General features: G+C 33.9%; 1 protein-coding gene across 3 annotated transcripts in view; it reads right to left on the bottom strand.

Annotated features, from left to right (window-relative positions):
• LOC145292050 (receptor-type tyrosine-protein phosphatase H-like) overlaps positions 1–27,209 on the bottom strand; it is a 337,274-nt gene that overhangs the window by 97,410 nt on the left and 212,655 nt on the right. For all 3 annotated transcript variants that reach the window (XR_013869540.1, XM_080138077.1, XM_080138078.1), the window contains 2 exons: positions 26,119–26,212; positions 15,455–15,522 (listed from right to left, as the gene is read on the bottom strand). Coding sequence is in view for 2 of the 3 variants with exons in the window: in XM_080138077.1 (XP_079994203.1) it covers positions 15,455–15,522; positions 26,119–26,212 (162 nt within the window). In the remaining variant the exon portion in view is untranslated. The remainder of the gene's footprint in view (positions 1–15,454; positions 15,523–26,118; positions 26,213–27,209) is intronic.

The following is a 27,209-nucleotide window of genomic DNA, read 5'->3' on the forward strand; positions in this document are numbered from 1 at the left end:
TTATGCATAAATTATACTTTTGTATATTAATTTATGTGATTAAATGAAGTAGTCATACTTATATATATATATATATATATATATAATAAATGATAATATATACATATACATATACATATACATATATATGTATATATATATATACATATATATACACATATATGTACACGCACACACACACACACACACACACATATATATAGATACATACATATATTTATATCTATATTGTAGTGTGTGTGTGTGTGTGTGTAAAAAGTGTTGAGATGGTTAATCGGAATCGGATATCGGAAAATGCAGAACATTTTGGAGTATCGGAATCGATATTGGAATCGGAAAAAATTTAGCCTAACTTCCGATTCCATATGATTTTTTAAAAAATTTTCTTAAGAACCAAACAATTTCGTTTGCGCCGTCTGGAAATTATCGCTATCTGCCATCGGCTTATTTTAAAATAATTAATGTTTGTGGTGTTTCTTTGGACACAAGTAAGAAATATAAATAATAATTTTACGATTTGTTAATCAAAACCGTTTTTCTAATTAAAAAGTAATTATTTAAGATATTTCTACCTACCTGAATAAATTTATTTGGGCGTAAATTTATTATAAAGCCTGTTTTTAGTTTTAAAAAAATATATTATTAACTTAGTATTGACTCGGTTAAGTTGAATAAAAAGTGGCTGTCCATAAGCCTTTCACCAGAGCCTTGATAATGGCTCAAAATCTAAAATTAAACATAAAATAAACGCTTGTAGAAACATTTAAAATAAATGTCAACAATCGAGGGATAACGTTATGTTCTATCAATATTTCGTATCGATTTTTGAGCGATTAGACAAAATTCTGAAAGTTAAAATTATCATTCTACGAAAAATATATGTGCGGAATTGCTTTCCTACTCAAAATTTAAAAAATATTTTTTCATCATCTCATCATTTAACAAAAAGTAGAATCTCATTTTCGGGGATTTAGATAAAGGTGTTAATCTGCTTGCAATAATAATAATAATAATAATAATAATAATAATAATAATAATAATAATAATAATAATAATAATAACAACAACAACAGTAATAATAATGATAATGATAATAATAACAACAACTACTACTAATAATACTATTATTATTATTATTATTATTATTATCTATATATTAATTTGCTTGTACGTACGGTGTCACGTCATCATCATCGCAAACATTAATTAATGAAACGCGTCATCATCATCGCAAACATTAATTAATGTGAATTATCTCCCTTTATTGTTTAATCTTTATCAGTTAAAAGTCAGCAACCCCTTTTATTTCCCAAAAGTTCCCGAACAAAAAAAATAATAATAATAATAACTGTCTATCTATGGTTCCGGATTATTTTAAAGGCAATTATGCATAGAAGGTATCGTTCCACAGTTTAAATAGTATTTTACTTACATTTTTAACGATGCCTTCTGTTTATTATTGTAGGAACGTTTATTCTATTTTATTCAGTAATAAATATATTTTTTACATTTAATGTTACGAGTTCGTTATTTTTTTGTTTACTGTGCTACTTTATGTTTTTTTTATTTACTTTTTATTTACACAACAAAAAATATGTTTCGAAATAAATGTTACAAAAGTCAAGAATGACTTTATTAAATAAATAACCAAAGTCACCATTCGCAAATACACTGAGTAACATAGTCAAAACATATTTTACGTCTTGTTCTGTTTTGCTTTTGTTTTACGGCATATCAATCTTTTTTCGTGTTATTTAATACCGAATCGAGTAATTGTGTAACATTTATACATCTTCACGTTGTTTACATAGTTATTATTTATGTTTTGTCTGTTTTATTTGCTTCTTTTACAGGCATTCATCATCTTCTAATGCCCACCGACAGGGCATACATATTTAAATACTATAAAAAATGGACACGACAATTTTTTTAATCTGAAATAAAACACTTAGTTTCATTACTTACAATTTAATTTATTTAAAGAAATACTTATTTCCTATTTAAAGATTTTCAGTATATTTTATTTAACTGAAGAAATATTTATTGTTCATACATATATTTTTTCCATTATTTTTATTACATTGTTAGGTGAAGTTTCAGAATAGTTAACCCCCTCCCCATATTAAGAATGGCTTTCAGCATGATTCTTACAATAGCGGTATCAAAGTTTTTTTATTATTATTATTTTAAAACAAAGTATACAAAAAAAAGATACAAGACCATTGAATTTTTTTTTCATTAAATCGCTATTTAGGTGAAGGTTCAAAATAGTTAACCCTTCTCCCCATAACCGTTTTTTTTATGCAGTAAAATACTGTTTCAATAATTATGGTTTAAATAAATATTTATTCCTTATTTAAAGATTTACACTATAATTTTTTTAACCGAAGAAATATTTATTGTTCATACATATATTTTTCCCTTATTTCTTTTACATTGTTAGGTAAAGTTTCAGAATAGTTAACCCCCTCCCCATATAATGAATGGCTTTCAGCATGATTCTTACAATAGTGTTATCAAAGTTTATTGATTTTTCTCATTTAACAAAATTTATAAAAAAGATACAACCCCCTCCCCATATTAAGAATGGCTTTCGGCATGATTCTTACAATAGCGGTATGAAAGTTTTTATTTTTTTTATTTTAAAACAAATTATACAAAAAAAAAGATACCAGGCCATTAAATTTTTTTTTCATTAAATCGCTATTTAGGTGACGGTTCAAAATAGTTAACCCTTCTCCCCATAACCGTTTTTTATGCAGTAAAATACTGTTTCAATAATTATGGTTTAAATAAATATTTATTCCTTATTTAAAGATTTACAGTACAATTTATTTAACTGAAGAAATATTTATTGTTCATACATATATTTTTCCCTTATTTTTTTACATTGTTAGGTAAAGTTTCAGAATAGTTAACCCCCCTCCCCATATTAAGAATGTCTTTTAGTATGATTCTTACAATAGTGTTATCAAAGTTTATTGATTTTTCTTATTTAACAAAAATTATAAAAAAGATACAAGAACATTTTAAACATTTTTTTCATTAAATGGTTATTTAGGTGAAGATTTAGAATAGTCAAACCCTCTCCCCTTATTAAGAATGGCAGTTTTATTATTTCAGCATGATGCTTACATTTTTCTTAATATAAAAAAAAGATACAAGAAAATGTTAAGCTCTTTTTTTTAAATTAAACTGTTAGATCAAAGATCAGAATAACTTACTTTATAGCCAATTAGCCAGCTGTATTAAAATGTTTTAGCATTTAATACCTAATAAGGTTTTCGCTTCAATTGTCACAAGCAGACGATATCGATTCAAAGGAGGTAATTCGTCAACAATTGTTTTAGCCGAATTTTACGGGAAAGTGTAGTAGATTGGTGTATATATTATACATATCCCCCAGTTTGTATTTATTTGCTTCCCCACTGAGCAAATTAGGAACAAGGCCGTTTTTTAATGTGGAGAGAGAGAGGGAGGGGGGAGGGAAATGGGGACCAGCTCCCGATAAGTGGGAAATGGGAGTTGGATAGGAACTGTTCGTATGAAGAGTTGCCCCTACATTGACCAAGGTAGATATGTGGGGTTACCCCCACATATGGTCTTTGCTTGCAGTATCTGTCGGAACAGATACTACACTTTGATCTTGTCGCTCTGGCCGCAAAGGGCGGGGTCCAGTGTATATACATATCCCCCAAGTTATTCATTTGATAAAAGCAATATTTAATGAGCATGGTTCTTCTTGCCAGGCAATGGGTTTACCTGAACCAACAGGTGATCCTCCAATAGATAATATGACTCGAAATACAAACGGGCCTAATGTTGAATTGTTAAACAATGAACAATTAGAGGTCTTTAATACTATAATCAAGGCTGTCATGGCAACTGAAAAAGAAGCCCCACACAACAATTGTTTCTATTTAGATGCCCCAGCCGGATCAGGAAAAACCTTTTTATTCAACATGTTATATGATTACTTCACCTCCAGCAGTACTGTAACCGCCACTGCGGCATTGCTGCAACGCTACTAACTTCAGGGAAAACACTCCACAGTATATTCAAACTACCTGTACCTCTGACAGAAACCGGTGTCTGTAACGTTTCTCCTGTATCAGAGCATGCTTCTTTTTTGAGAAAGGTAAAGGTATTCATCATAGACGAAGCCTCTATGATACCTAATCATGCACTGCTTGCTATAGATAGATGTTTACAAGATATAAGGGGTAACGATAAAATATTTGGTGGAAAATTTCTCATACTTGGAGGTGACTTCAGGCAAATTTTGCCAGTAGTGCCACATGGATCACCTACATCTATTATAGACACCTGTCTTAAAAGATGCCCATTGTGGCATCATTTCAGTCAATTACAACTAACACAAAACGTCAGAACTAACATAAATGAACAGGAGTTTTCTAGATGGCTCCTTCATCTTTGTAATGGTACACTAATGAGCAGTATTAATGACGTTCCTGTAGATGCCATAGATGTTCCTGACTATTTTGTATGTAATGGTTCTCTAATCTCAGAAATATTTTATTGCAGCCCTCAAGAAATGGAAAATTGAATCATCATGACTCTAAGAAATACAGAATGTTTTACAGTAAATGTAGAAATTCTAAATAATATTCCCGGAGGCATAAATACATATTTAAGTGCAGATTACATCTCCGATGATGATGCTGAACTTCAAAATTATCCTATCGAGTTCATAAATTCATTAACTCCATCTGGAATGTTACCTCACCGACTTAATGTGAAAATAGGGGCAATAGTAATGCGACTGCGAAATTTATCCATAAATCAAGGACTTTGCAATGGAACTAGGATGAAAATAAAAGAATGTCATCAAAACAGCATCATTGCTATTTTAATTAATGGATCTAATAGAGGTTCCACAGTTATCATTCCAAGAATTAAGTTAAAGCCAAGTGATACAAATGTTCTGTTTGCATTTCATCAGATACAGTTTGCAATACGATTAGCATATTCACTGACCATCAATAAAGCACAAGGCCAAACTTTGGATAAGGTTGGTATATATCTTCAACAACCTGCATTTTCTCATAGTCAGCTGTATGTGGCATGTTCAAGAGCTCGATCTAAGCACAGTATGAAATTTAAGGTAATGCAACTGCATAGAGATGATAATCAGGGCAAAAAGCGTGGTGTAACATATACTAAGAATATTGTTTACCGTTAAGTGTTATGAAAACAATCAGGAACAGCTATGAAATCTAAAAATTAACTTGGATGTAAATATGATTTTGGAAAAAAAAATTTTTTAATTGCTTTCCTTATATTTAAAATTCATAATTTGATGAAAAAGTAGTGTACAGTTTGTTTAACCTACCTCACATCATTTTGATTATCGAAAAATCAAAATTTAACTGTATTTCGTAAGATTTACAGAAACACTTCATTTTCTATGCATGTAATACACAAAAGTCTGAATATTATAACAGATTACAATGTTTTTATGGAAAACACGTTTGTACAGAAAATTCAAAATGTTCTATTTATATTATCAGGAAGTTGTGATGCATTAATTGAAATCTATATCAATAATTCGACTTAAAAAATATTTGTGAATTTCCAAATCTTCATTGAATAAAATTTAAAATAAATAGAAAAGTCTATTGCATATGTAAAAGTTGACGGTTGCTTATTTAACTTCATTAAAAGTTATCAAAGTCAACCAAGAACTGCTCAATATTCTGGCTTAATGGATCATTTAGCAAGGAATGAAGATGGCGATTCTGGTGTACCAGTTATTCTACCATCTTCATTTACAGGAAGTACTAGGAATCTTCAACAACTGTATCAAGATGCAATGGCAGTTTTCTGTAAATATGGAAAGCCAGACCTATTCCTTACCTATACATGTAATCCAAGATGTCCTGAAATATTAAACAACTTGGGGTCATCAGAACTTTCACAAAATTGATGTCAACAATGTCACACAGTTTTTTTTTAATTCACAGTCTAACTCCCCAGAACCTGCTGACTGACCACTATTCTCACTCCAAGCAGCTGATCAACGTCCTTGTCACCGCCTCAATCATCACCAGCACTTCCTGACAATATTAACAGCATCAGTTACGATCGCATTGGCCATCAATAAAAGTTTTAACTACAGTTCTTTGTTTGTTCTACTTGCTTCCATACGTTCATTTTTGTAATATAACAATAAGGAATATCTTATTGATGTGTTTTACAAGATTTTAACTACCGTGGAATTTCCACGGGTCCTGCTAGTTATTATTATTATTATTATTATTATTATTATTATTATTATTATTATTATTATCTGTATATTTTCATTTTTACAGTAACACAAATCAATCTAATAACAGACCAAACGTTTATAATTTCGAAAAAAATTAGCATTTCGTCATAGCTGGAAGGTAGAGAATAGTTAACAGAATCTCGTCGCAATTTTAAGAATCGTATTCTAAATGGTAACATTATGTAGAAACTCATTCTTGACATGCGACGGCTTTTGTTAACTATTATCTTTCCAGACTGTTGGATTTGCACACGAATCGTTCATCCTTTTTAATCGTTTATGAAAATTTCAAATAGCATTGACGACGACCAAACGAAAATTAGACTTGTTTAAAAAAAATAAAATAAAATCTTGTATCACAATTTTCTATCACTTATAAGTAAAACGTAAGGGAAAAATATTTAGAAATATTTACTCTTGTAATACACGCCCCCCCAGTGTATTTTTACGTCTCACAAAATATATGCGGACATTAGACGGGGAGGGGAGGTCGGTCATTTTAAAATGTTTCAAAAGCATCGAATGTTTGATTAAATGTTCAGAAATTGGAAAATATTCAAAATGGGAATCGGTACTTGTATCGGAATCGAGGATTTAGAACAGAATCAGTAATTATATCGGAATCGGGGACAATTTTGGAATCATCCCGTCACTAATATATATATATATATATATATATATATATGTGTGTGTGTGTGTGTGTGTGTGTGTGTGTGTGTGTGTGTGTGTGTGTGTGTGTGTGTGTGTGTATCTGCGGGTGTGTGTTTCTGTGTGCGTATAAAAGGGGCGTTTCGAAAGTAATGGTTACTATTCACATTCCGCCAGAATAAATAACAGGGATTGCAAAATGACTGGACTTATGCATTGATGACCTGAATGTGTTATCTCTCTGTTGCAGATATCGATGGTGTGAGCAACCACTGCTATGCACGTGCGTAGAAGCAATGATACGTCATTGAATTCCTCCATGCACAATAAACTGAACTGATCAACAGTTACGGTGCTGAACCTTAACGAAGCCGATGCAGTTGATGTCAGCAAAGTAAGAGGATGACTTCATCGATATGAGAGAGGCACTAGCTAAAAGTTCACTAAAAATCGTCATGATTATATAGAAAAATAAATTCTGGAGCAAAAAATGTCGCTCGTTTTCATAACTCTTCAACTTTCTAGTTTCTGAGATAAAAAATAGGAGTCTTTACTTTTGGAACGAACCGTTATATATATATATATATATATATATATATATATATATATATATATATATATATATATATATATATGGGACGGGCGCGCGTGCGCGTGTGTGTGTGTGTGTGTGTGTGTGTGTGACCCTTTAAGAACGCGGTTCTTATTATTAAACACTTAAAGTTGAAATTAATATCGGTTAGTTAAGCTCACATGCGCAGAACATGATATTATTATAATCATAAGATCTCTCTCGCCGTCTAGACATTTACGCTTTATATAAATGTTATTTTCAACTGTATTTCTCGCGGTTAATGTAAACCGTGTGGTTTGTTCCTTGCAAATGGAGTCATATATATCTTCGTAGGCGGGTTCTCCAGATCGGCTGTAATGGTAACTTCCTGCACTGATGATTCCCAAAAGGATGGAACACTAGTGTCCGCCGTGTTTATATATATATATATATATATATATATATATATATATATATATATATATAATATATATATATGTATATATATATATATATATATATATATATACTTATTTATTTTCTACTAAAATAATACTTGAGTTGTTTTGATTCTGTCCCCGTATGACATGAACATCCATTATCTAGATGAATGCAATATTCTGCTAACCGTATTGTACTCTGAGTTTCTTATCTTAATTAAAACTTTGTTGGAGTTTCTTAACTAACAGCGAAGTCGTTTCAACATTATCAAAGTCATTATCAAAGAGAAGATATTCAATTCAATATTGCAACGTCTAGGTCACATCACATCATTGATAGTGTTTGCGAGGTTAACTTGAGTGGAAGTGACTGATTAGAAATTAATCATTAATCGTTATTTTTCTTGGATTTGGACGAAAAAGCAATCAGCTATGGATATTTTCCTAATATATACGAAGGAGGTACCAAAAGTAATGCCTCCTGTTTTTTTATTATTTTGTTTTTGTTTTTTTCCGGCTGAATGGGTCAGAGGGAATTGCAAATTGCATTGTCATAATGATTGAACTCATGCATCTATGACCTGAAAGTTCTATCTCTCTCTCTCTTTTTCTTTCTCTCTCTCTCTCTCTCTCTCTCTTGCAGATATTTAATGTGTGAGACTCTAAGAAAGCAATCCCAGTCATAGACGTGCGTCAGAAGCAGAGATGTGTTATTGAATTCCTGGAAAAAGTGCATTGTGCGTGGTGGTGACTATTTACAAAAATCAATTTCGAATCACAAAAGGTTACTTTTTTTTAATGGTACCACTTCTGTCTTAGTAGCTCTTCATCATTTTTAAGTTAAAAAATATAAAGTATTACATTTAGAACAAGCCTCGTAAGACAAAGCGTGCTCCGTACACCCCTGCACAGCCATCGTATATCGCTAGCAAAAGTGCATTGAGAATAGTGGTGACTATGTAGAAAAAGTAAATTCTGGAGCATAAAAATAAAAGATCGCTCGTTTTAATCGTAACACTCCGGGGTTTTTTTTTCTAGCTAAAAAAAGATTGCAGATTTTACTTTTGGAACGACTCCCGTAGAAGAAATTTCGGTACTTATGCAGAATATGGACAGTGCTGAAATAATCACTTTATTATTTAGAACCCCATTTTTAACATTGGGAGGGGAGTACTGTACTATTACCTAACAATCTAATAAACAAAAGTTACTGTAAAAATATTGAATTAAATTTGAAAATTTAATCTAAAAAATAACACGGTCTACATTTTGCATAAGTGCGGAAAATACGCCTTTACTGAGTGAGAACAGAACATATTCTATACTTTGATCTTAGCTCGAAGATTGCAATGAACATGTCAATTCGACTGTATGGGAAAAACTAATCTTATTTAGATGAACCATTGTTTAGCATACGTAAGGTTCAAGCAATGCTTATTACGAGTTTCGCATTTTACTTGCGAATAATCAGATATTTACTGTAAACAATACATTATATGCACTGAGACCGAAGTATGTTTGATTAGGATGAAAAAGTTGATTGATTCAGGGTTAGACAATGTGTGTCGATAAGTTTATGTTCTGCTCGCTAACAGGACAATAGACAGTAACAAAAAAAAACATGAGTTCGTTTTAATTAAACATCAAGGAACAACAACCAATTATCATGTTGACAATGAAGACAAAAAGTTGCATGTATTTTTATGTTCTCTCGAAAGATAAAACATTTTAATTTTATCTGAAAAGTGTTCCTGCTACTGTTTCAGTATAGTACATGTCTCTACTAATGTCTAATACTCATGTCTGAAATAGTACAAATATCATAACCTACATTTCACTAAGATGTAAATAATCCATATAGCAGGACCGAAGTAAATACTGAAAATAGTTATATAAAATTTTGTGTATTGATAAAAAGTGCTAAAGTAAGACGGAAACAACAGATTTAAATAGAAATAATATATTGTACAAAAAAGTAAATACAAAGAAAGGGTATCGGTATTTCTAACTGAGTCTGTAATTTCGCGTTGTGTTACGATAATTCCTACCGGAAGTATTAAACTTGTGGTTTATATAATGAGTAAAAGAGTCCATTACGAATGAATGGTTAAGTCCCCATAACACTTCCTCTCAAACCTTTACCTAGCAACTTTTTTCATTTTTAAAGCGATAGTTTAAGGATCTGAGATTTCCTTTTCCTTCACGATCAGCGTCGTTCTGAAACTACGTGAGGCAGGTCAATGTCAAAATCGCGATATATCGTTTCAGTTGTTTCTTTTCTCTGTGTGATGTGCATAGTTTAGATCCTACAAAAGACGCTTATATTATCTGATTAAATGTTTTTATGCATGAATTTAGGATCATGAATAATGTACACCATATCCCCGATTAATTTTTCTATTGTGACTAGTTCCTAAACAGGGGTGTTGTTTCTGTATGTCTTATAGAAAACTTTTTCTCCTGTGTCATAGCGTTTCTTAGGCACAGTTGAGTTTTTTCTCAATCTTGTTTGCTTTAGCAATAGTTTTTCAAATATGGGTCTTATGTTTCTAGGTCCGGGATATGACCTTAAACTATATCCGATGAGGAGGCCCCAGCTTGCGGGCTTTAGGGAGTGTGGAGCCACCCTTTAATTGTCCTTGCTCCTGGGTCCACTCTGACCCGGAGTTGTAGTACCTGTTAGGGTCCCAACTCTGGGTTAAATAGAAACCGACTTGAAAAAACAAATATATTCTATTAAACAAATTTTCTTCAAAATAACTGGATTTAGCATTAAATAACCTGAAAAGGGTTGATATGCCATAAAAAACGACTTATGTTTCGACAAAGCATCCCGCCTGCCCGTTTGATCGCGGGTGGTACTGGGGAGTTGTGACATGATTAATTTGGAAAGTCTCACAGAAATCTTTGAAGTCCGTCAACGTAAATTGAGTACCGTTGTCACTTACTAAATAGTCGACAACTCGAAACTGGGAAACTATTCATGTACGAAATTAATAACTACACCTGTAGTGGGTATTTTATACCTGAGTACTTCTGGCTATTTTGTGTAACTGTCTAACACGATAAAGTAATACCAATTCCTCAATAGTTCCGCAAAATCTATATGAATTTTACACAAGATTTATTCTGGATTTAGTCAAATGATTTGGGATATATATATATGTATAGTAAGAGAGTCATCACATGTAGAAAAACTGTCCTGTATTTGTTGCTCTTTATTTGGTATTTTCTCTTTCGCAGCATTAATAATTTGTGTTTTGTACTTAGCATTTAATTTTATGCAGTGGGGCAGAAAGATTTCTGATAACATTACAAACATGATTTTAATTTCCTTATCGATACGTAAAGAAAGCAATTACTGAGTCCTCAAGAGGTTCACTCTGTCTCGGGACCAATCTTGAAAGTTCGTCCGCATATCCGATCTGCTTGGAGGAAAGTTACTCTGACATGAAATTTCAATTTACAGAATAGTGCCCCACCTCAGCAGTCTGTTTGTTGTGTAGACTGTTAACCTTTTTCTTCGACCCAAACATGGTCAATAGAAATTTATGGTCTGTCTGCAGTATAAAGAATAGTCCATGTAAATATCGGTGGGACTTTGTAATTTCTTTTTAATATAGACAGTAAAGACTTTCCATTGACTGAATTCAATTTTCGATAGAATACCGGTTTTTACAAGCTTGACATTCTCCCTATTGATTTTCTCCGATGAGGCAATCGTACATTTCTTTTTTATTTTTAATACTGGTTGCGAATTATCTTTAAGTTCGAATCTGTTGACATTTTTGCGCATTTTCCAAAACCAATTGAGAAAACTTCAGGGAAAATTTTTGAATTCTGACTTGAGATTTCTATTTCTTTGTCGCTGGCGTTATCCCTTTTTTGACAAAAGATATTTTATAGACAAATCCCACAAATTGAATTGTTGCACCTAATCTGTCCCCCAAAAATCCTGCATTTCTTACTACGAACGTTTTTCAATTTTGTCATGCCCTTAAATGTAATATTAGAGAACTATTCATCTTCAAAATTTATTTTCAACCTTATCAACGTTCTAGCTGTTTTGCAAGACTTTAGCATGGTAGGTCTATTAAATCTTTTCTATTTATGCAAATTTATGAGCGATAGGTAAGATCCAGAATATAACTGAAGCTATACATTTCCCTTCAATATTTTCACCAACACATATTTAAGTATGTTTTTATCGCCTTTTTATTTGTTCTAATGTGTCGTGCCCGACTTTTAATTTTGTTCTTACAATCGAGTGTTTTTTCTGTTCAATTTTGTAGCAAGTCAGGAAAGTTTTGTGTGGTATGGCTTAAGCAGAGCTCTGTACCAATAACACAAACTTGGTGGTTACTTATTTTTATTTTCAGTGAATTGTCTGTTCTGTTTCTGGGGGAATAATATTCTTTATTTTTCATTTTTCCTGGAGAATATGGTTTTGACATTTTATGTATCATTCTTACGTACGTGACGCCGGATTTTTCAATGGATCATTTGTAACACTAATCACTTGTTGGTAGTCTTCTGTCAAATTCTGTGGTGTTGGGTTCAGCTCGCTTTTTAATTTAGTTAAAATTCTGCGTCGAATTTCAGAATCTTTTGCTGATACTAATCCTTGTACGAATATCTGACATTTAAAAGCCTCGCAATGTTTGTTGACTATTGATACAAATGTTAACAATTCCTCGTCATGTTGCCTCGTAAAATTCGGACATTTCCACCTTTATAGTTTAACAACGTTTTCGGGCTGAACAGTTCTATTAAGATATACGTTTTTTTTTTGTTTTTTTTACATGGATGTCACCACTTATCAAGGCCCAGAGGCCACTCAAGGATAAGGGTTAATAGGTATACATTAGTCATTGTGATTTTAGCATAGTAAACAGTGGGAAATTTGTAACTTGGATTACTTAGGGGGACGATTCAATTAGAACTTGTTCACATTGGACTTTTTCTTTTTTTTTCATAGGTATCAACACATTATCAAGGCCAAGAGGCCGCTCAAGGATAAGGGTTAAAGAGTGTACAGTAGAAATTGCAAACAAATTGACCTCACACATTTTAAATTTAATGTACGAATATGTGTTCTTTTGATCTCAGTTTTCGAATAAATAAACGGACCTTTTTAGTGTATGTATAATCGGTACAATCAATCTTTATAATAACAAGGTGAAAGTGTTGTTTTTGTCAGGGGCGTAAATGAAATTGTAAATAGCGTCGCAGACTGCATTTTGTGAGAGTGCTATGTAAGTTTCCGCGAGTTTGTTTTATTGGTTAAAGTTTGTGTTAAATAGTTTTCTCTTCTTGTTCCAGTAGCATCTGCTTTTGTTGTTGTTCTAGTAACAGTCTTCGAAATATTTATTTCTTATTGAAATGTTTCTTCATCTTTTGCTGTTGTTGCAGTAATGTTTCTACATTTTTGCTGCTTCTATAGTTGTGTTATGTGGTATTTGACCAATTCAGCCTGTCTTTGTTTCTTTTTTTTTTTTTTTTTGCTGCATTAGTACGATTTCTTCGTATTTTTTTGTATTTGTCTTGTTGTTGTTGTTGTTGTCGTTGTTGTTGTTGTTGTTGTTGTTGTTTTTTTTTTTTTTTTTTTTTTTTTGCTGTGAATACAAATAAAGCTTCTTGGTATTTCCGACAGTTAAGCTGTAAAGTATGTAGTCTCGTTGTTGTGTCGCGATAATTCCAGTATTTACCTCTCTCCCACCGCTATGGGATGTAACACAATATCGGAGGGTTGGAAAATGAGCCAGCGCTCAAAGAATTATTGGCATTCTGGCCCTAAAAATTATGTTTGAATAATACCGTTGGCATTCTCCAGTGATAGCGCCACAGACAACAAGCGATAAACTCCACCAGAAAGCTAGGAGGTAATGGCTGAGTAGGTGAACTTTCTACGGCTACCAAGAATCATTGTAACAGTCCTACAGCAAATAGGTCACCAAAATGGCCCAGTTTCTGCCGGACTGATTGACGAACCTTTCGACGTCAGGATCACGATAATTCCCGCGAGAGTAATAGACTCATGGTTTATATGATTATTAGAAGTCTGTTACGAGTGAATTAGTAAGTCCTCATAACAAAAATAATCTAGATTAAGTTTGTATCAATGTGATAAAATTACGATAGAGACTATCGGCACAAATCCCGATAGTTTCATTTAAAGGCTATATATATATATATATATATATATATATATATATATATATATATATATATATATATATATATATATCAAGGTAATAAAAATGAAAAGTCTAACCTGTAAAAGGAAGTTTAAACTTAAAATTAATATAAATATTAATATTGATATATTAACGCCTGATCCACTATAAAGGAAATGAGCTGGTTAGATTTATATAACTGAATTTTAAGATCTAATCTTGCGCATGTCGGCTATTTTCGGCAACTGCAAGCAGATTTTTATATTTCTTTAAACTACATTGAATTTCTTTTTCAATCGGATTGGTTTTAACTCTTCAATTACTTATTGTTCATGACTCTGCAATTTACTTGTTCGTTTTCACTGACATTGACTTCTATTTACTCATGACAAAAACTTCATACGCTTCTAGGACTTAGCATTGGGTAAGTCGTCATGCATTCGTGACCTTTTATAGTCGATTTGTTTTTCTTCTTTTTTACATGTTTTCACCGACATAAACATTTTTTTTTTTTTTGCATTTTATGACTAATCATCATATAATGCCGTTTCATTTAATGCCGTGAGCAGCAAATTCTTAGCTTGGGCATATTAATGATTTGCTAATATCTATCCTCTGAAGAGAAGAATAGGATTCTTTGAAACTCCGCGGAATAAGTATTTGTTTAAATTATTTTCGGAGGATTATGTCGAACAATAAATTTTCTTGAAAATTTTAATTTGTAATCTTGTTTTTCCCTTATATATATATATATATATATATATATATATATATATATATATATATATATATTACTAATAAGTTATCCATGTACCCTCCCAAACACTTGTTTGAGGTAGTTATCATTTCTTACACTGATAATTGCATAAGCATGAAACACTAGTGTATGTATGCGTAAAAATAATTGTTAATATTTCATTGAAAAAGATTGTAGCTATAAAGTCCTTTCAAGACATTAAAGTTGAACCCTGTCTAGTGAATTAAGAAAGAAGCGTTAATCTTTAGTGCTAACGCAACACTCTGTCTCCCAGATTTCGAATGCTTTCATAACTGCTCACTATGTACGCGCGTCGAAATATCTTTTGTAGATGCTTAATTTCCCTTATTCCTTGTGTTAATTGCTGGTAACCCGGAGAAAAGATACTAACACTAATAAGTCTAGTGATTTCTTCCGGAAATTAAACACAAATTTTGCTATGAAGTTTAGTTGGCATAAATCATATGACGTTATTTTTTTCTAAGTGACTTTATTCATACACATTGTAGAAACAATGGAAAAAGATATGTTCCCAGTTTTTACTATATGGAAACTTTAGTGATTAAATAACATAAGATGCTGATTACTTACCTGTGTAAAATAGGCCAGAGTACCTTGTTTCTGAACAACCACCTCTTGTGCACATAAAGGCTTTTACCCTATAATTGAGAAGAAAATGTGAAATGTCAAACATAACAGTATGCATTTAGTTGTATTCTTATTATAGATTGCAGTAAGACTATAGTTACCGCCATAAATAATTTCTCCATGAAAATTTCCTTTACAAATTTACCTATAGTATTATGGATTTTACTTCTCAAGAAATGTAACGGAAAGAGTAGAGAAGTGGGATTGAATAGCCAGCGTTCCAGAGAGGGAGCACAAAAAGATGTCTGAGTACCTCTGGAATTCCCCAGTAGAAGCATATTAAGAAATTAGCAATAAACTAACCCCTTCTTAAAAAGAGATGGCAAAGTCTGAGAGGATGGACCTCTTAGAACTACACAGGAATAGCACTACAACAGAAAATAATGTTGTCTTTTGAGTCCGAGGAAAATATCCTCCAAGCAAATACATATTAAACTAAATTCTTCATCTCTTAAGAAAAATAAAATCACTGATAAATTAACAAACACTCGTCCATAACATGGATTCCATGTCGCCATGAAAACTGCGTCATCGTGCGTTCGCTTATCGTCCTTCTCTGCGAGATACTAGTATTTGTAATAGATTCTGTATTATTCTTGGAACCACATATATCTTGCAAACGCAGACAACAACAAAAGCCGTATATCTTACATATAGATTATATATTTATTACAACATGAATTATACTACATTGTAATACATAAGAATATCACATTATAAATAAATATATATTATATAACATTATGTATAGATATGAATTGCATTATAAATTATACATTAAACACGAAAAATCCAAGTTTGTTTTTATGCATTGCCGTGGCGTGGCTTACTTTAATGGTGTGTTAAAGAAGATCTCTACAGCAGAGAAGCTAGTGACGTGTCTTCATTCAAAACAAATAAACTAATCGATTTTATTTTTTCATTTTTATCAAGAAATATATTTTTATTCGACACTTTAAATGCTTACAAATTACTTTATAGTTGCAAAGAAGCACGAAGTACTTACTGTCATTTGTTGCTAAAAAAATAGGATTCAAAATATTGACTTGTTACACTGCAAACACAACCATTCGTTATTTAATTTATTGCTCCCGCTTATAGATAAACCAGTTTATTTTTCTTAATAGTAATAACACGGGATTAGAATTTATTTATTTTTAAATATAACTTAAACATTTTTTTCTTAATTTAGGCATGTTTTATTTATTTCTATAGTCATTCTAGTAAACATATCTATCTGTCCGCTGGGACCCGTGACGTAGCAAATAAAGTACATGGAAAAATTAGTTGTAAGTTACATTCTTCTGGAGGTTGAAGGTTAATCTTCAGTGTGGGCGACACTCAAAATACAACTGCGAATTACTTGGGACTTCTACTCAGTCATAGTTGACAGAATGGGAGCATACTACATCCGTGGATTGAATAAAGGTTCTGTTCGAAACTCCGTACAGATTCCCGAGTTCGACAGAATGATTCCTGAATTCGAAAAAATATGCCCGAGGTCGACACGATACACCTGAAGAAGGTCGGAGATTACATCGACCGAAACGTTGTTAAAATAACGCTTAAAATTAGAACAGTAGTTCGAAGAATTCAAATAGTACTAATGTATGTATATATGTATTTCTAAAATAAAATATTTTCTTAGTATAATGAAAATGTAATTGTTTTTATGATGAAATAAGCGATTTTTTTTCAATTAAAAATAGAAAATTACAAGACAAGTCGTTAAATGTATGAATTAGGGATCGAAGGAACTGTCAAAAATATACACATTATATGACCTTAAGATTGTGTAAAGTGGACTTCAAAAGTCTGCCCAGTCCGAGACTAGCGCTCAATTTATAACACCGCATGGCGACCAGTGTTTCACTATTTTCGAACTGTCTCGTCGGTTGTCTCCATTCTCTGCATGCCCCCACCTTATAACCGCAACACCAGTGTTTTGTGGTCACTTGTTGAAAAGGTTCTGTGCAGTTGTGAGTTGGTCGTCATATTTGTGGGGTTTACGGTCTGTGTAGTCGTGTTACTCTCATGTTGCGTCGTGAGATCAGACTCGTTGGTTTGTGCCTGATCGGGTTGTGGTTTTCCATCTTCATATCTGCGTCAGATGTATTGTCTGCCATCATTACGTCATCATCCGTATTTTCCACATCCATCGTCTCGTGTATGTCACACAGGAATACACTATCCTCTATTCTTGGCTTTTGGGGAGGTGGTTGAGGGAGTGGTTGTACGGGCGGATAATCTGGCGTATCCATGACAGGTTGGATTTTTCGGAGGAAACAATGATTGCGTAGCGTGATCCTGCCGCTTTCATCCAACCGTATTCGATATTGTCCATGGTCTCGACAACTCTCTCCGTTTTTGTTCATCGTCGCGGATATTGTCCCTCTTGATTCTGCACCCGAACGGATTCATCAACATGAAGCTGTTCGCGTGGACGGCTGTGCATGTTGTACTGTTCTTTGTTTAGCACATGCCTTTTGCCATCGCCCTTTTTCTCAATTCTTTGGTTTCTGTCCAACGATCGTGAATCTGGTGTTTCGTGCGAAGTATAGGGAGATGATCCCCTATTGTTCGACCATATAACATTTCTGCTGGTGATGCGTGTTCCTATATGTCATTATCGCCTGTGCTGCCCAATCATGGCGTAGGTGACCGTAGCCATCAATGCAGTCCCTGGGCATTTTTTTAGCTGTTTTTACGGTCAGTTCGGCCCGGTCATTACTTTGGGGATAATATGGAATGATATACGGCTCTATATGCCCAGTTTCCCAGGAACAATTTATACACGAATAAGTCGATTGGTGGTCCTCTATCGGATTATATCTCCTCCGGTGCACCATATGTGCAGAACCAACTCCTCAATGCATCGCATACTGCAGCAGCTTTCCCTGATGGTAGCAGGACAACTTCAATCCAGCCGATTTATCGGTCCGCATATACTATGTAACTCTTTTCATGCATATTCAGTAGGTTCGTGACAGTCTTTTGGAATTGGAATTTTGGGTTTGAGGGTGGCATTAGTTGTTCTCTCGGTTGGGACAGTGGGATCAGATTGCATTTTCAACTTGTTTGTCGGATATTACCGTCTAGAGGGGTCAAAATAATCGTTGCCTAGCGTCACCACAACATTCTATTCACTCCTTGATGGGCGCAGTGCAGTGTCTCTAATACTTCAGCTCTGAGCTGCTTTGGTATCAGAATTTTATCCCCTTTTATGTGTACTCCTTCCAAATAATATAATTGGTCTGCTATCGATCAGAATTGCCGAACTTTCGGTGACAATTCCTGTCCTGAGTTCGGGAAGTTAGCTCGTATATATATATCGCTAGGTTATAGTTTGAAATTTAGGGTCATGCGCGTATATGGCCGTGATTGATGCTTGCATGGCCCATTCGATCTACTGAGTAGTATCGGTGGTCTTTGATCTGCTATGTTTTTATGATGCCAGGTATCGAGATGTGCAGTGTGGTTGGCGTTAAGTTTTCCAGGAACGTGCTTAATCTGGAGCCTGTACATAAACGACTGTTCTTTGAAAGAAAACAGCGAGGGTTCTCTTTGAGGACCTGATCTGAGAATATTTTACTAGTGGCTGGTGGTCCATTTTAAACAATAAATCTGGGCACCCCAACACGAGCATCCTACAAAACTCCAATCCGTGTATCAATGCCAGAGCTTCTCCCTCTATGGGGAAGTAGCGAGATACTGCATCCTTCATAAAAGGGAATCCGGCCAAAATCTTTTTCAAGTGGTCCTTTCCACAGTAAGGTTCTTATTCCGTTGGTCATTGGCAACGTTTCTAAAACAGAAAATACCCGATGCCAACCTTGCTATAGTCTGTTGAGGGGCAGGTTGCCCTGTTTATCTTGGATGTTTTGACCCTCTCTTCGATTTTCCGAACAATGTTTTTTTTTACTCTTCGAAAAGCTTAAGGTAGTCTCCCACTAGAATTTGCGGCGCTTCATGCGCAACAATTTTCAAAAGGGGGCATGATATCGGCCTGTGGAAATGCGTACAATAACTGATTAATCAGTACAAACGACGATCTGACACCTGTGACGTTCGTCGGCGTCGAGAAGTTAATATGGCTTCAGTAATTTTATTTTAGTTGGCTTTACGCCGTCAGCAGTTATTAAAAAGCTTGTATATTCAACTTAGTCGCCTGTAAATAGAAACTTATCAGGGTTGAAGACGATTGCATTTCTGCCGCAATCGGTGATATAGTCCACTGTGTGCCAAAAAGCAAATTCCATAGTTCTAACCCGAGAAGAGTATCATCAATATAACGAGTCCTTCGTCGCATGTCTATCGTAATGTCGTCGAACCGGCGAGTGTACCCGTCTCCAGAGGCGTGGAAACCTTGGGGTGCTCTAAAGTACCGATAACGACCCCACTCTCTTATGAAATTGGTTGTGTCTCGCGCCGTTGGGGAAAGCTGTAAACTGTGATAGCTGTTCCATCCATCTAAAACATTTCTTGGTTCAACACAACAGATACTTGATTAAATGAGGACGTAGTGTGATGGTTTTCCCTCACAGTTGCGGCATTCAATTTCTGTAGGTCCACCGTCCTTCTTGGTGATCTGTCCTTGTTTGGTGCAACCACCATTAAAAAGTCTGCATGGTTCGAGACTAGCGCTCAATTTATAACACCGCATGACGACCGGTGTTCCACTTTTTTCCTACCCGTCACATCGGTCGTCTCCATTCTCAACAGAATGGATAATTAAATAAAATGATTTTTTTTTCTTTCAACGTTAACGGGTAATAAAAGGCGCTAGATTCGGGGAGAATGGGGGTTCATTTTATTAGAATTAATAAGTCAAGATAAAAAGAAACAAAATAACCCTGAGCAACGCCGAATAGGGATGGCTAGTATGCTATAAAATAACGTTATTTCCTGATTTCTCTCCGTTTTCTTACTGCGAGCTCCTTACTTTTCAGTTTTAAATCTAGTCTCTTCGTTCTTACACTGACTTTGCTCGGTGGTTTATTGCTAAGTCTTTGGTTCTTCGATCCTTTATAGATCAATAAACAAATAGTCAAAGACTTTCCCATCTCATTTAGCGTTCAAATAACATCGAACTTTTTCTCGAAAGAACAGAAAGGTTAAAGGAACAGTTAAAACTAAGATGCTACTTTCCTAAGTTGTGGCCATTCCATCTGTACGAGCGTTGATGGAAGTGCCACTTTAAGCCTGACACATCAAAGTTGTTTCGTTTTACTACATATCAACCCGTTTCTGCGATGATGCCAAATCCATTAATTTTAGCAAATGTTATTTATCCTTTAAGTTTTTAATATCTTTAAATATTTTATTCGTAAAGTTTGGTTGTTTTATTTTATGGCATATCAACTCCTTTCTGTGTTATTTAATACCAAATCTGGTAATTTTGCAAAAGGATTATACGTCTTAAATTCTTACTATCTTCAAATATTTATCCATGGGGTTTGGTTTAATTTGATATTGCTTGGCTGTTTTGTAGTGAAACATAGATGATTTTGCTTTGATTTAGCAGAATGTGATTGAGTTTTTCAATAGATAAAAAAAAACAATAATATCCACTTTTGATGAATTTGGGGTCAGGAAAATAGTATCGTACGATAATATAGTTTGGTTGCACCAGACAGATCAAAGAAAATACCACTTCAAACTTAGGCATGACAGACTGACCGTTGGGCAAATTCTCTTTTCTTATAGAAATGCCTGGATGTACTCAAAATAAGATACGTCTAGGCAATCGATGCAAAATGGTCGATCGATTGACAAGATACAATAACGCGTCTAAAGATAACGGAACAGAGACTTTACGTTAAACTAGAGACGAAAAAGGAGCGATTAATCAATAACGTTGAAATATTGGCATTTAACATTAGCTGTGCTGTTTGCAGATTGAATATATATATATATATATATATATATATGTCTGTGTGTGTTCGTGTGTGTGTGTGTGTGTTTGTGTGTGTGTGTGTGTGTGTGTGTGTGTGTGTGTTAGATAAGATAAGGAACGAATAAAACAAGAAGTATCAGGAGGAGAGCAATAGTTTATGTGATGATTGGTAATACTGAACGCATTTATATTCTTGCCGGAAATCAGTAGGTATATGTATTATCCAGGTATTGGTTAACTGCTTAAATCTGGTCTTCGGGCTAAAATCAATGTGTAGTATATGTCTGATGCTACACTAAGTTAATTAGTCCTTAGTTAGTAAATAAGTTATTGAATAACTTCTAGACTAATGCAGTTTTTTTTATCCTAATCCAGAGTCCCTCTTTCTCAAGTATATATCCGACACACAAAAAAATCACTTATGTTGAACACTTTATTTCAACACTTCTATCACGTAAATAAATGTTGCTTATCTATATATCTATAAAAGTGAAAGTGTCTGTCTGTGTGTCTGTCTGTGTACATTTCCCTACACAATAACTCTGTCTACAATTTTCAGTCTACAGACTCGAAATTTGATATACAGGGTAGTGAGATTAAGGACAATCTTTATAATCCGTTTTCGGCCAGAAATGTTACTGTTAAAGAGATCAAAGTTCAAGGATTTGACCTTTGAGAACTCTATCAAACTCATCTGCCAATTTTGGGTCTAAACACTTGAAATTTTAGATATAGGTTTCTTGGACATGGATCTAACTTAATAACTTGAGTTGATCCCAAAACAACTAATATTAGGGGGGTCATAATAGGAGTTAAAGTTTTAAAAAATGACCTCTGCGATTTCTACCAAAGTAGACAATTTCTGGTCTAAACATTTGAAATTTTACATAAAGAGTATTCAGAGATATGGCAAGATTTTTAATCGGTTTGGGTTGAAAATTTGAGCTACCAATATATAAATACATGTATAGATGCTTGCATGTCTGCCTAAAACTTTCGACAGATACGACAGATTTTCACAAGATCTGAATCGTTTTGAAGCTCGACCCTTCAGACGACAAATACCGAAAAATTGGATAAAAATATTAATTTATTCACCCTCAACTGGGCACATTTATACAGAGGAGGTCGCTTTTTTCGCCGATATTTTCGATAGCCATCCCCTTTTTTCGATTGTTTAGCCTTAATTTAAACCTACGTCACTTCCGGTTTGGTGATGGTCGTAACAGCAAAGACGTCACGTTTTTTTCGCGTTCTTTTCCTCCTTTGCGGTAAGGGTTTTAGCCTGCCTTCCTACTACCACTTTCTTTTTCATTTTTTTCTTTTTTTTTTTTTTGCTCAACACACACCTCCAAACACCCGGTCAAGGCCGAGCACCCATGCTAGTTTTAAATAAAGTCAGCGGTTGAGTGTTCTTTATCGAGTGTCGTCTTTTCCTGAATTTATTTATTTTTTTTAAGTATATAGATTCCTGAACCCCATCTTCGGAAAATTAGCAACACGCATCTTATGGATTGGTTATCCTGCCGTGAATACATTCTATATAATTCTGTATTAGTCTATCAGAGTTCATTTGCTTTAGTCGGAGCCAGAAATATTTCAAGAAAAGAACGGTCAGTTTATAAAAAAGAAAACCAAAGCAAATTTCGAGTAAATATGCCATTGGAAAAAGCGAGTAAGATATTGTTCAGTTTATATTAAAAAATGGCCCTAATTCTAAGCTTTTAATTTTTTTCTATGTTTTTTTCGTCAATTTTTTAGACTGTTTACATGTAATTGTACAATAAACTAAAAAAAAATTATTTTATTTTAAAAGACTCAGCAAAGAAGTCTGTCGTTTCTAAGCCGGGGGTTTCTTTCCATGCACAATTCAACATGGTATAGGCCATTATTGAAATCAATTTTCATTTTTAACTACGGTATATCACTGGTGCTGTGCAGTTCTACATCCTCAGTCTTATGCTTGGCATTTTCCCTTTTAGAATAGGTTATTTTATTGTAAATAACCTGAAGCGATTTTAACGGTAAATACCAATGTGGCTGAGAAGACATTTTTTGCAGGCGATGGTGTTCTTCCACTAGAGCGCTAATCTTTAAATCTCACTTTCTAATCTTTGTGTCACATCATCCAGCTGTATAAGGGGGTTATATAATTAAGCGGCGAATGTGGAAATCCAATATTTCTAAATAACTTAGACGATGTTGACATAGGGTCGGTTACCGATGTACAGAAACAAAATTTTCAAAAACCTTTTTTTTTAAATATCTTAAATATCAATTGTGAAGTGGATAGCACTGACCACTCGGTATGGTATGTCCGGTTAGAATGCATAGGAATACTTTTAATAGAAACGTTGGAAATATTCACATGAACCCTCCTGTAAGTATTGAATTATATCAGGGTAAACAATGACAGCCAAACAGTTTAAATCGAGACAAAATATTTTATCTTTTTTATTCATACGAACTTCTACATTGAGTAACTAAAACTGCTTTAAAGAAATAAAAAAAAAGAAACGACCGTAGTCGAGAGCGATCAGAGGGCTTCCTTCGCATTGGTTACTACGTCGCAATGTAGAGAAGAGTGCTACACTTTTCTCAGGGTAACTCCTCTTACCCTTGATCACCCCTTTATAATGCTACTGAGCATTTAGCATGAGGCTCCCTTTTTTGCGTCTCTGGTATGGCTTGACTAGAAAATAAACCAAGTTCTCGTAACCCGTTAGCGAACAATCCTTTCATTATGAAAAATTGGCTAGATTGCGATATCGTTATGAATTTATGATGATATAGCATCCCAGACGAAAAAAAAAACCATAACTTCATAAGAAGGAAAAAATATTTTTTGTTTACGTAAATGAATACTTTTAAAAATAATTTCCCCTCTTTTGGTTGGATATTGATTTTGGTTATAAATACTGCAAATTCTTGTTAGTAATTGAAAAATGGCCAAAGCTGCTCTTGAAAAAAAATACCATACACTTTCACCGCTTAAATTCGTTTTCTTTCGCCTCCTAACACGGGCGAGGTCAAAAATAGGACGACTGGGTCAAGTCCGCTTCGGTGCCTAGCCATGTTTAATCAACGCAATGTTTGTGGCATAACGATTGCCAAAAATACATATAAAGAATTTGAATGCAAAAAAATCAAATCTCATTCCAAGTGCTGAGAAGATAAAAATAAATGGGGGATTGCGGGTGGTTGTGGTTCAGTGGTTAAAGATACAACTGAAAACTGATGCTTTTAGTTCACACCTGATCTGGTGTATAACCTCCGAGAAAGAAAATTAATAAAATTATTGGGCTATTTCATAAGAAGAAGAGAAAAAGGCTAACACAAATAAATACATTACGTAAATAATGGGGCAACGTGTGAACGTTTTTTTGCCTATTAAGTTTTATAGCAACAATGGTTTTGATTGGATAATATGAATAGTTGCAGAGGCAACGTATGCATTTTACGTTTAACGCATAAATGCTATTTTCTTATTTATGATATTTTTTCGGACGATATAAATAGGCTTTCCATTCCCTTCGAAAGATTTCTGAAAGTGTTATATAGCGGGGCCCTACGATAACGAGTGAACAGAAATTAGCTTATAGATATATACATATTCCAATATGTTTTCTAAAATAAGTTTTTTAACTAACCAGTCGCTAAGGGCAGAAAGCAGGTGTTGATAGGCAGGGGTTATGGAAGTTCACATTAAAAGTTTAGCGAGTGCAAACATCGGCGAGTTGTGGATCGGTCGTGAGAACGAGATTTAAAACCCCACTTGTGGTTTGGGGCGAGTTTGAAAAGTCAATCAATTAGAGTCTAGGGATCAAATATGACGGATATTTCCAATCATGTAATCTGCAAGATAATCAGAGAGTTTGTCCCGGAAACCGAAGTCAGACGTTTATCAAAAATGTAGCCCCAGGAAGAGACGCTATGGCAACGCGTCTCAATCCGATCTATTATGTTGAACGATCTAGAAATAAACTCAAATTAGACTACAATAAGAAAGGGGGTTTTGTTCTATTCGCAGGCTATCCAATATTGAATGATGCATATTCCAGCGCCATAAGTATGGTGGGAATCACGATAAGAGACGGTAACAAAAGAAACAAGCTAAAGGTGTGTCCGTTTATCTGTGCGTCACGCACACCTGGAGTGTTATTACTGTCACGGATCGTGTATTTGGGTTGCTATTTATAGTCCGTTAAAAAAACTAACATGCATAAAGCGAACCGTCTCATGCCCTGTTTTTTTAATTATTTTTGTATGTATTTAAACATCCTCTCAGCGTTATGCTGAATGTTTAACTGTTTGACTGCTGCTTCTTGATTTTTCACAGACAAGAACAGAAAATATTTAAAAAAATAACGGTGTGTGCATTATAAATACGTGTATAAAATAATTATTGATACACGCTATATGATGAAAGTAAGTCAGAACCCTGTAAAATAGAAACATAAACTTCGAAAACATTTTATTTACCTTGCACTTTTACCTGAGAAAATCTTTGTTTGGCTTATGTAAATCGATATGAACAATGCGTTTTTAAGTCTTAATTGAATGCAAAAATAAGAAACATTTCAATGTCTCTTTAACTATCCGGCGATGTTCAGGAGTTTTTGACAGTTTTTTTTAAGCTATTAAAATGTTGAAGTTTGACAAGTACGATGGCACTGGTATTATATATTCTGGTTGAAAGAAATTAATTTACCTGTAACTTCTCCCCGGGTGTAAATAGCCATTGCAGTAATACTGTCCCATGTCGCATTCTTCATCCGCTCCCAAGATGTAATGGCTGTTGGCATCTGAAAAGATATTTCAAAATGTCATAATAGTAGAACATAATTTTCTTGTCTGCGAGGAATATAAAACGTGTGCACATAAATATACTTATTTTAATTTTTTATGCGTTACTTATTTATTAAATCCTTTCTATTAAATGCAAATTGAATGGCATTTAATTGTAAGTAAATGAAAGTAAGTTGAATGCAAGTAAATTGAAAACGCGTTGCCCGGAGCATTTCTGAGAAATGAGGTATCGAATTTTATATGACTAGAAAATTGTTCGAATAAATATTATCATGAAAATTGTCAGTGTAAATTTGACAGTGTGGCTGGACCAACATCCATCCCGAACCAAAAACGATTGAGTTTATAATCAGTAGTTCTATCCATTCGGCCATGTGGACAATGATATCTAACAATGTTTTGTAAGAATACTGACCACTGCTCCGACAGTGCTCCATTTGTTTATTTACAAAGAACCTTGTATTTACACTAAAGCAGTAGTAGGCGATATGAATTACCAATATTCAAAAATTTTTTACACATTTCATATATGATGTCATTTATTTCCGGTCGCTGTGTTTTTATAAATATGCTGGGTTTTAAAATATGTCTAATTAATTCAAATTAGTTTCTATATATAAAATGTTTATGTTATTAACCAAAATATATCTTACATCGGAAGAGAGAATTATTATTTCACTCACTAGGAGTTATCACACAGGTCATCACCAGAGCTTGCTCACTGACGAAGAAAGGTGTTGTTCCTTGGGGTCTCGGTGACAACAAGTCTCCCCAGATATTATTATCATCATCATTATTGTTATCATTATTACTTACTCACTCGTAGTAGTTACACAAGCCATCATCAAAGATTGCTTTTTGAGAATAGCTTGTGGTGTTTCACGGAGTCTGAGTGACAACAAGTCTCACCTGATTTCCTGTACTTTTCACCTCTTTCGATAACTTTTGCAAAAGAATTTGCGTTACCGCAACAGCTGCTTACCATTGACTTCT

The sequence above is a fragment of the Euprymna scolopes genome, chromosome 13, assembly GCF_053919585.1.
Source record: "Euprymna scolopes isolate OS-2025 chromosome 13, ASM5391958v1, whole genome shotgun sequence".
Lineage (NCBI taxonomy): Eukaryota > Metazoa > Mollusca > Cephalopoda > Sepiida > Sepiolidae > Euprymna > Euprymna scolopes.